Below are 11,877 nucleotides of genomic sequence, written 5' to 3' on the forward strand. Positions count from 1 at the left end.
TATGAGTACTTAATTCGGACATACTTCTTTTGTCACATACTGTTTTCGCCTGTTATAATAGGGAAGTATTCGATTTCACATGCAGCCATTGCTTTTTGTTTTTGTCCATGGATGGTCCACAATTGCCCACATCTGCATCTGTTTAATTATTTTCATTTAGATAGCCTCAGGTGACAATGACAAATATGAACACAGCAGAACTTTATTAGGATAAACACAAAACACGAGTGCTTAACTGTAAAATGATAAAGATAAGTTTCACATATAAGGGGTCAAGCCTGTTTCAGAAGGTTTCATTTGATCCATGATTAAAAATGTGTGAACATGATTACAACTCATATTGAACATACTGAACTTCTCACAAAATATGACACAGAAATCCCATCCTTAGTGCTCCCAATGGAGTTAACAGAGAATTATACAGTGATGAGGTTTGGCTAGACTTTGAACTTACGAGTCTCATTCAGCTTGTTGTGTGTGTTGTAAGTTGCCCTACAACAATGGTGCAAAGGTCACAACTCACTTGAACAAGCAGCATTCAAATTAAGTAATAAAAACATCTAATATTGTGTGTTACACACCTGCAAGTGTAATTGGCGATCGAACAAACTACAGCTTCCTGAGAGTATGGAGGTTTAATGCGATAGAAGTCAAACAGCTAAGTTCTGCTTTTCCCAAACACAAATACAGGCATAAATAAAAGCAACAACAGAAAATTACACAAAATAAACCCATCAGTCTCTTTAGCTCATTCTTGTTATGAAAATACACCCTGATTTCTCACAATGCATCATATTTTAGTGATTGCGAGTAAATAAAGGCAGGAACTGTGTAATGCAGCACAATCCCTCTTGAGACGTTTAATGTACATTAATGTACACGATTCATCCGTTCACATTATTCCAGTGAAAATTTGACTTTCTTTAAAGTCCCACTTTAGTCAATCATTTTATCCCGTAAAACTAATCTTAGATCGCAACTCAACACCCTTGCCTCATTTAGTATAGGCGGTTCTATGAATATTCTATGAATATTTAGTATAGGCGGTTCTCACTCACTCCAGCTCAGAGATCCACTCGTTGATGATCCCACGTTGACCTGATTGGTTACAAGGTAGTTTGTGATGTCAGAAACACCAGCGATTTCAAACCGTGTTTTTGAGACTGTCTTTGGTTCACTGCAGTTTTAAGGAGAAAATACTCAGCAAGGGTGTTGACATGAATTTACACATGGTTTGTCTGAAAGCACATTAAAAACACCACTTAGACATATAAATAACATTAAAAGCTTGATTTTCACCACAGGGGGACTTTTAAATATAACTTGCTCCACCCCTGAAACAATGTCCCTTTCAGGTGGCATCACTGAGCCTTTTCACATTTAAACCCCACCCTACTTTTTTTTTTTTTACTCTGAATACATGGGGTTCCGAAAGGTAGATTTCATGCAATTTCTTGCATGAACGCTGTTGTGTCGCACCGTAACAGTTTGACACTGTCTACACTGAATGTGTCAAAGTGAAAGAATTAGCGTGTGTGGAGTACGTCAGCAATATAACATTAAGTCAGTCAGTGTACTGTGGTTGTCTCTTCAGTATAGACAGCATTACTGATTATAATCAGCTCTTTTTGCTTTTGCCGCGTCTTTTAGAGCCTTTCGTGGCCGGTGTAGACACAGCGGTACAGTTCACTTTAGGGTCATTTATCCAAGACCAGATCTTTATCATGTCCTGTGGGCTCCTGGGATGGACCAGAATCAAACTTTGGTAAGCACATAGATTCTCTCTGTTCTTCTCCTCAATGTCAAAGGTCTTAAATCCCACGTGTTTCTCCGGTACCAGTCCCAGTCTCTGCAGACACATCCCAGTGTACACATCATCAATCGGGTACAACGTGACCAGACGAGAGATCTTTCTTAGCCGCAGTCCCAAATTTCCCGAATACAGGTAGCCTCCTCCACCCGCGTACGGAGGGTAACCCCCCAGGAACACACTCTCGGGGATATAATACTTGAGGTTTCTGCTCCGGTGTGGGCCGGCATTGGTAATTACGTCACCAATAAAAATATCCTTAGTGCTGGACATTGAAAAGTTGCCTAGGTAGGTCAGAATATGGTGCGTGTTGACGAAAACATCATCATCGCCTTTGAAGACGAATTGAGCAGAAGCGCAATGTGTCCCAAACCACTCCAAAAAAAGGATTTCTTTCAAGGTGAGATTGAAGAATGAGTCCCGGTAATCCCATTGCACAACGTCACCATACAACGCCGCTTCGTGCTTGACCATATCCGACAAGTCCGGGAAGTGGTCCGTCGCAGTCGTGTTCCCAAGTAGGAAGACAGTGGCAATGCGCCGGCCATCGAGGAAACCCGCGCGACCCCATGATTCCCGGATGGCTTGCCGTCGGTCGAAATGTGGCGCAATGGACTTTATCGCAAACAAAAGGTACGGGGGTTCAGAACACACTTTGGGTGCGTCTGATATCAATGGGTACGACCTACATCCCATGTACAATAGGAAATCCTGGAATCGCTGTGGTAGGGAACTGAAGTCCTTAATCTGTGTCAGCACTTTGTCGTTTGGCCGGCACGGACTTGTGCGATTCAGCCAATGTGGGATTCCCCGAAAGTCACGAGGAGGCTCGCTGCCATTCACAAGGGGCAGGTAGTAGATGTCGTCCAAACGGTCCTGCTCCCGATTCCAGAACGCCTCACTGACTTTCGGCTTCTTCCAGAACACTTTGGGCATCATTTTCTGCCGCTTGGAGATGACCTGCTCCTTCCCGTAGCTTCGGGACACTTCCACCATGATGTAGATGAGGAAATTGGCTAACATCAGCACTCCGAGCAGTTTAGTCCTATTCCAGTTGCTGTTCATTTTGAAGATGCCCTCGCCACCTATAGACACAGAAGGAGATTCATTACCTATTGGGATACAGTCTGGAAACAGAGGTGTGGATGGTCTACAGAAAATGGTGGAGAAAGTGGGATGGGCAAACCTTAATGACCTGGAAAGTGGAGGAATATGTTAGTTATGTTGGATAAAAAGTCAGTTAGTATGGACTTCATCCCAAACAGAATGTGTTAAAACCTCAACCATGAGAGTACTTTGCAAAACCTTTACTGATACGGTGAATTAAGACTTTGTTTACTGAATGACAGTGTGTTCAAATCATGAATATCAATTTTGATCTGTGACACTTACATACTTTGTAATAAATCTAATTTATTTCCACAAATGTAAGTGGCCCAGATCAGAATTGAAATTCATGCATTTATACACCAAGAACAATAATGATAAAGTTTTAATAATCATTATAATTCTGAGAATAGGGAAGTCCTCAACAATTTTTGTCCAGCTGATGAACTATAAAAACATTGAGACTCAATCAGAATCACATGACTTTAAAGAGCGTGAGCATTTAAAGCAGGAGTATGCGCTAATAATTAAGAAGACAAAGTTAGAATCTCAAAGGGTTCTATCAGGTGCTTCATGTATATAGAACATTTTAGGGGTTCCATCATGGAATCGTTTTATGGATTAAGTTTTAATTAACAATTTTAGTTTTAATTAAATTTTATGAATTAAAATTTGTAAACATACTTTATCACAAGAAAAAAATTAAATAACCCATTAAAGATCTCATTATTCCCCAATTGTAAGTGGCTTTGGATAAAAGCGTCTTCTAAATGAATAAATGTAAGTGTAAACATGAAGACATTTCTCCTTATATAGAACCTTTTTGGCATAAAGGGTTCTTTGAAATGTAATCAAGAATCCTAGGGTTCTATATAGAACAGCACTGAACCTTTATTCTATGAGTCACTTGTCTTTATAATTATCGTTCTTGGTGTGAACAGACCTTTATTGTCTTAATGCAGGTTCCTGTTTTTATTATGCACAATTCATTACATTGTTGCATGTTATTTCAAATGAAAAACAATGTCACCCTAATAAAACGACTTTCTCCATGGCACAAATTGCTCTTATTTTAATTTATTTTCTTTCTTTCTTTCTTCCTCCTTTTTTACAAATGGATTTGAGTAGATAACCAGAACTGAGCACTAAAGATTTATGGTGTTAGTGCAGCACATTATTATACCTCAACCCCAAAAAGAAGCGTGCTCATGCAAAAACACACACTAACCACAACATATTATAAATTTTTCAAAAGGAAGGTGCAAAGAGCAACCTTTCGTTGTAAATTTTAGTAGACAAGTAAAAAGAACTTCCTGGAATGGTTCATCCAGAAATTAAACTTGTCATTGTTCACTCACCCATATCATTACAGCTCTTTTCTACATATACGCAAAAGTGCAATAGAAGAACCATTTTGGGTTCCAGCAATTGGAAGGTTCCATGGATGTTAAAGGTTCTTAATGGAACCATCAATGCTAATAAAGAACTTCTTTTTTTTTAAGAGCATATACATACGGCTAAATGTATCTGATTACAAAAACAAAAGTCTCACCATTAAAGCAGATAAATAATTAATTATTTCCTTCAGCTGAGACACTTCAGATTCACCCTGTTCGCCATAATGGTTTTGAATTGCTTGAAAAATGATTAGAATCACTTCAAAAAAAGGAAAATAGAGTTCAGTGCAACATGTGCTGTCATATAGGCTGCATGAAATCGTAATGAGAGCATTATAATGTGTGCTTGGGACATGGCTGTTAATATATCGGCCAAATTTTATTGTCAGGCAAATTATGATGACATTAAAAATGAACATATATCAGCCCAATACCGATATGGTGGCCGATATATCGTGCATCTCTAAAAACAATAGCACAATTAATGACTTTTAAGGTTGAAATCATAGCATTGTGCATGAAAAACCTAAATTTAAGTCTTTCGACACAAAGCTGAAGGCTTTCAGAAGGCTCAGAATAAAAAAATATTCTTCTGTGTACCACAAAAACAAAAACAGTAAAAACAGCTGAGTAAATGATGAGTAAAACAGGACAGAATTTTAATTTCTGGATGAACTTCTCCTTTAAGAAAGCGTCAGCTAACACATAGATGACAGTAAAACGTTAAAGTAACGGTTGGTCCGTGACTCACAGCGAGGGCATCTGCAGGGTAAGTCTAGGGTGAGATCCATGAGTGAATCCGGTGGGAAGCGTCCAGGGTTTCTCCTCCTGCGACTGTACCTGAACAGTAAGGGATGAACCTGCTGCATATCAGCCAATGTTTCATACCGAAACCAAGGTCTCTCTCTATCACAGTCTCCACACCATCCAAACATTCCCCTTTCAACCTGTTTTCTTCCAAATATCTGTCTTTCTTTCCTGCTCAAGCTTAGTGTTTAGCATCACCCTGAATTTCATGTAATGTCACATGCTTCCTTCTCTCATTCCTCAAACACATCATGTGTTCCTCATGACACCAATTACAGATGTGCAGCGTCAGACTCTCGTGTAGCCAGACGTTTGACTAAATAGCTCTGGTATTCAGTTTATTTTGTCTCACTAACCCTGGAAGAGACCGTCTGACTGGCATGTTAAGCAATCGATCGATAGTTTAGGGATGGTTAATGTAGTTGCTAAGCAAAATAGAGGCCAAAAGACTGTATGACGAGCCTCATGATATTCAGCCTCTGAACATTTTCAAAGATTTGATTTCAGCTTGTCATATTTTGCATGCAGTACGCATCAGATAGCATAACGTGGTGTGCCGAAGACTGAACTCGAAAATATTTATTGCAGGGCAACAGGTCCATTTTATGACTGCAATTTAGATCTTTTCCCAGCATGACATTACCTACACTCCCACAGGGAAAACTTTCCACACTGTGACTCAATGCTATCACTTCTCTCGGCTTTTAACAGTTTTTTGGTGCAAGAACCCATTAGCAGAGTCCAATCCAGACACAATCACACTCCCTCTCTGTCGGTTCAGCCCTCTTCTTTATAGGCCACATGCATGTTTTGTGCAGCATTTAAGAGTGACTAACACATAAGTGACTGAGCAACTGCTAGATTGGCAATGGAAATAAGAATGCAACAGAGAAAAAGAAAAATAATTAAGAAAATCGGTAAATTTTACATCAGAACTAAAATGTTTTTAGGATGTTTTTTCACTTTAAATTTAATGTCATATAAAGTGTCACACACCATTACAGTACACGCATATTAATCTCCTAAAATACTGTTGTTTTTTTAAACAAACTACTTAAAGGGGTGGTTGATTATGATTTCACTTTTCTAACTTTAGTTAGTGTGTTATGTTGTTTGTTTGAGCATAAACAACATCTGCAAAGTTACAATGCTCAAAGTTTAAAGAAAAGGGAGATATTTTCTTTTAAAGAAATTGTTTTTTAAGGACTACAACAAAGGTTGGTAGAGACTACACCACATTCCTCCCGGGTTAGTGACATCAATAACCCTAAAATGTACATAAACCCCGCCCCTGAGAAAGCAATTTATAGATTATTTATTAGATGTTAATCAATGACTAGAAGATAACTACACATAAGCTACATAAATTCATCAACTAACCATTCAGAAATGTCCTGTTGCATTCTACATGTTGTCACTTCTTGAGTCTCTCCATCATCATCTGGCTCCGGTTTAAACATAAAAGGCTAAAATTTGTTGAAATTTTCAGTGCATGTCTACAAGGTACAAGGACAGGAGCTGTTGAAGCTCCGCCCCCTGTGCCGGGAGCAGCAGCAGCTCATTTTCATTTAAAAAGGCAGACACAAAAATGGTGTGTTTTTGCTAAAATATCTATGGGGTATTTTGAGCTAAAACTTCACATACACACTCTGGGGACATCAAAGACTTATTTTACATCTTGTGAAAAGGGCATTATACCACCCCTTTAAGTATTTTGTGACATAGACTACTTGTGATATCTGTAACTACCCTGGTAATCCAGAGTTCTCACGAAAGCACAAGTTGAATTTCTCAGCGAGTTACTCTGGCGTAGAGTAATGATGCTCATTAAATATGCCCCTCGATCTGAGCTGCACCAATCACATCGGGTTATCTGATATAGGCGGGCCAGAGGCGAGCTAAACAGATGACATCAGCGCTGTGACGTCAAAGTCATTAGTAAACATTGCAAGATGGCTATGGATGAACACCAGTTGTTTGAAACGGCTTTGGCCGCTTCAATGAACGAGTTAGACTTGGCTTTTTATCTAAAAGAGGAACAGAAGACGGCGCTCGAATCGTTCCTTTGCAAGAAGGACTTTTTTCTTTTTTGCCGACCGGATACAGTAAGAGTCTAATCTACCAGTTAGCTCCGCTGGTAGCTAAGCATATGGGGCTTGTTGTGATTGGTCGTAGTGTTATCCAATTGCGTGCTGTGAGATTTTCAAATGCATGCTTGGTGCCGCCCCTCGAGCTGGCCGATTTTCATTAGTCGACACCAGACCATTAATCTTTTAGATTTAGGTCTGGATTTCCAGGCTAATGTACCACCATTTAATGCTCTTAAAGTTGGCATGCACCTGAAGCTGAGATAGTCTTTTCTTCTCTATTGTGAGTGAAACAACAAACAAATGTAAACAAAGAACAAATGTAGGGCAGGACTTGATTTTGTCCATCGGGAATTGATTGGATCATTGTGATTTGCTATTGGTCAATCACATTGAGTGACAAGTTGCACCAACAAGTTTGTTCGGACAGTTTATTTGGACTAAATTCAATGAATGGAAACATTTTCTGAATCGCTTTTGACTGAATCGTTTAGAACGAATTCTAAGTTAACAACTTGGAACAAGACAAAGAAAACAAAAACATTGCTACGTAAAGGCTTAAAAGGAGAAAATGTTGTTTGCCTTTAGACATATTTGTCTCTTTCTGAAAACTGTGATTTTAAAGGTGTAGTCAACATCCTGAAGGCATAGGCTAATGCTTCACTGTACTACAGCAATGAGTAGTTTGTGTGTGTGTGTGTTTGTGTGTGTGTGTGTGTGTGTGTGTGTGTGTGTGTGTGTGTGTGTGTGTGTGTGTGTGTGTGTGTGTGTGTGTGTGTGTGTGTGTTCATTAGATCACAGTACACACATGTTGATACTCCTGTCATTACAAGGACTTTCCACAGGCGTCATGGTTTATTCGCTAAAGCTCAGGTAGCCTATTTTTTTAAACAGTGTTGAAACTGTGAACGATCCTTAAAGCAATAGTTCACCTAAAAATGTAAGTTATGTATTTTTTCACCCTCGTGACATTTTAGATACATATGGATTTTTTTTCCCAACACACAATTTTTTGTTTATTTTTAAGATTCAACGGATAGGCCTATAATTTCTTTACCATGGAAGAAACCAGGAAAAGCCAAAAGCAAAATGAACGTGGTCCATATCTTATCAACTTTATTAAGCCATATAATAGCTTTATGTGAGAGACAGACTGAAATTTTTACCCAAAATTTCAAATATGGTGAAGGTTGGACATCAATAACAAATATTATTGGTTCTCAAGTGTGTCGTAGCAAATTTCCGATGTCCAACGAGCTGCATTTTTTTTCCCCACATATCTGGGCCATCAGATTATGTTATCATAGGCGTAATTTGCGGGTGAGGCGGGAGGGACACGTCCCCACCCCTTTTTGCCAGGGTTGATGTTGTCCCCAACAATTTGTTTTAAACATCTCGCTTCACAGATATAGCCTACTGCAAAACACACCTATCCATATGACGTTCATTTATAGATATAGTAGATGTAAGAACGAAACTATCACATTAAACATGAGTTCTCAATGCACTATTGAAATTGGTTTCTGGACATCGTAATGTTTTTTTTTTTTTTTTTTTTTATACAAATAGCATTGTATTAGCAACATTCAGTGGTAACTGTATAGATGTCAAAGGATCTATGTAAAAAGTCTTTAATTGTACTTTTGTTTCCCACAAAATAAACAAATAAACTCATACAGCTTTGGAAAGACAAGATGTGAGAATAGAGATATAATGATAAAAGTTTAATTTTTGAAGCGAACTACCCATTAAGGATTAGGCAGATAGATAGATAGATAGATAGATAGATAGATAGATAGATAGATAGATAGACAGACAGAAAACAGTTAGAAAAATGACAGACAGACCAATAGATAGATAGAAAAATATTTGTCGAAATTAATAATAATAAAACGATCAAACATTTATTTCCCCTTATAAATATCAGGGTGGTGAAAATGACTAACAGACCTACCAAAATTAAAACATTCATATGTAGTAGGCTATTCGATCACCATCGCTATTTTTTAATTCAGTAGACACATTCTATCTATTTAGGCATTTTCTTTGTCCTAACTCGTTACTCTTATCTAGTCTGATTTACCTGTACGGGTAGGTGCGTGGCAGTCGCGACTCTTCTCACCTTTATAACAGCGACTCACAACTGATGTTTCTTCAAAGAAGGGACATTTTCCTCTGTCCTTTGCCCGTAGTCCACCGAACGGAACCTCTGTTGTTTATTTCTTTAGTAAACTTGAAAGTCCCGTTTACATTTAGTCTTCCATGCTAGCGTGCCAGAGAGCGGTAACGCATGTACTCGAGCAGGTCAGAGTCTCCTCACGCGCGAACCCCTCTGACCACGGCCGCGCGCACGGGCACGGGCACGCACGTGCACAGGTTTAGCTATGCCAATGCCAATTTTGTATAATCATCACAGAGTTAAGCTCGGCGAAAACGCCCGTTACTACTTGCAATGTGCACAAATTATGTTTTGCTTTACATGTACTGATATCAACAGGTTTGGGGGTGGGGTTAGGGTTGAGCCTATATCATCACCTACATATAAATACCACGGTGTCTACAAGATGTCCTGTACGAATGTCTGTGTGTGTGAGAGAGAGAGAATTCCTCTGACTACTGCCTAAAACTTGCCTCAGGGTAACACACCCATATTCTTCACCTTGAAAGCACATTATGCATACAATATATTCACTTTATGTGTATGTTTGATAACCCCATTCAGTTATTTGAACTTATTTCATACCTTTAACTCCAATTGTCGTGACCACTTTGGGATTTTGAATTAATTAAACTTAATCAATTGTCTTGACTATTTGTGAGTTGAAACAAAGGTTATTTTCAAGTTGAGTTTACTCATGTTTTTAAGGCAGGTCAACTTTCGTTTCTAAGTTTAACCAATTGGAAATGTTTTACATGCAAAAAAAAAGTCCAATAATAAAGGAATGACATTTAATTAAACATTACAACACTTTTTCTTTGCCACACTATACGCCCTATAGCATTCCTTTTAAAATATTTTCTGCATTACGTGGAAGGCTGCAGTCTGAAAAATATTTTATAGTCTATTGATTTTTCATGATTCACTTAAATGGCTTTGTTACCTAAAAGCAGTGGAAAATGAATGCAGCCACCACAAACAATATTGCAGTTATCATGTCATTTTATTTATTTATATATTTCCCATTATTAAAGTATCTGTCCTTTTAGTATTTATACCTTTACTAAGTAAAAGTAAAATCAAATTAAGCATAGGTAATGTATTCAAATCGTCCTCTGCTGTTTTTAATATTAGTATTCTGATAGCAGACTTTATAGGCACTCAATTTCACTATAATATATTTTAGTAATGAGAATCATTTAATGTAAGAAAGATCAAATGTTTTTTTGTTTTGTTCAAATCAGATATTCTCCTGATATTTGTTAATCCTATCTCAACCTAACAGTATTCTATTCTATTCTATTCTATTCTATTCTATTCTATTCTATTCTATTCTATTCTGTTCTGTTCTGTTCAGCACAATAAACCCGGAGTGGCAGCATTAACAGTTGGTTCTGTCAGTATCAGGCTTGTAAACAAAGTTTAGTTGTAAAACTCGAACAAATGACTCATTATTCGAATGAAATCATTAGTTAGCAGCACATTCACAGCTTCTGTCACATTGTTTAAATTTGCGCGCCGTCATAGCTTTCTTCTGAGATGTTTACATTGCTTCATTGCAATCAATCATCACTAGTAAACTCATATGATACTTTTCAAAGGCCACAATAACACCCATTGTCTTCCCATCTGAATAATTAATTGGTTGTCCACCAGCTCTTAGGCTGTTTTAAACTCCACATTTGTTGTAAATGAGAGAACGAGGACCATCTGTTTGAGGTCGAGCAGGAACAAAAGCACACTGATGTGTTTGGTCTATGATAAACAACACACAACAGTCCTGGTCTGGTTCACATCCAGATATTCACACCTGCGCGACCTGACACGTCACACGTCTCAACCCGTTCACCTGATGGGTGTTAACTCTTCTTAAATATTTAAACAGAATGGGTGCCATCGCAGTGCATTAGTAAATACTGAGTCTCGAAACACAGACAAAATAAAAGTAAAAGATAAAGGGGTACAAAGTAGCATCCAAATTTTAACAACTTCAAAAGTCAGTGAATGTTGTCTTTATACCTTTATAAAATAGGACATTTTTATATATATATAAAAAAAAAAATTATAAGTTGTTTTATTTCCTATTCATTTCATTTGAGGTTGACAATTTTATTTTCTAACAATAAACACTGAATAAAAGTAAAATAATATATATTTTATACAAACATTCGTGCATTTAGCACTAGCTTTTTTGTGTGTTAAATTATGTTTTCTAAAATATATATATTTTTTACAACAAACAAATGGCATTTGTATCATAATAGACACTTATTTGTATCCTAATCATGAACAACATACCATTTATCTTTTTTTAAATATGGGAACAGTGATCTTATCTATGAATAAGTATAGATTAACAGCATAACTTTAATTTGACTTTCAGAATGATGACCTTCGCTCAAAAGCACAGCGGTAATAAAGACGGATCATATTAGTCAACATCTGCTGTTCCTAGAACACTAAATCATTTAGCACACATAATAAATATAAACTCGCAAAGATTTACAGGTC

The 11,877-nt window shown here is 37.6% G+C and overlaps 1 protein-coding gene across 8 annotated transcripts; it reads right to left on the minus strand.

Annotated features, from left to right (window-relative positions):
* Positions 1-184: 184 nt before the first annotated feature.
* b3gnt2a (UDP-GlcNAc:betaGal beta-1,3-N-acetylglucosaminyltransferase 2a) lies at positions 185-10,769 on the minus strand. Of its 8 annotated transcripts, none has more exons than XM_082165602.1 (3): positions 9,331-10,769; positions 5,066-5,154; positions 185-2,895 (listed from the first exon to the last, which is right to left on the minus strand). In XM_082165602.1, the coding sequence occupies exons 2-3, from the start codon at positions 5,103-5,105 to the stop codon at positions 1,619-1,621; spliced, it is 1,317 nt and encodes a 438-aa protein (XP_082021728.1). In that variant the 5' UTR covers positions 5,106-5,154; positions 9,331-10,769; the 3' UTR covers positions 185-1,618. The 8 variants fall into 8 exon arrangements, with proteins under 8 accessions (XP_082021728.1, XP_082021727.1, XP_082021726.1 ...); XM_082165601.1 differs by having other exon boundaries at positions 5,066-5,174; XM_082165600.1 differs by having other exon boundaries at positions 9,292-10,769.
* Between the last annotated feature and the right edge of the window lie 1,108 nt (positions 10,770-11,877).

Source organism: Leuciscus leuciscus (assembly GCF_965113295.1).
Source record: "Leuciscus leuciscus genome assembly, chromosome: 3".
NCBI lineage: Eukaryota > Metazoa > Chordata > Actinopteri > Cypriniformes > Leuciscidae > Leuciscus > Leuciscus leuciscus.

Excerpts from the sequence above, each read along its gene's own strand:
- b3gnt2a (XM_082165598.1), bottom strand. Across the intron at positions 2,896-5,065 it reads ACCCTGCAGATGCCCTCGCT|GTGGCGAGGGCATCTTCAAA; the intron begins GTGAGTCACGGA and ends CTGTGTCTATAG.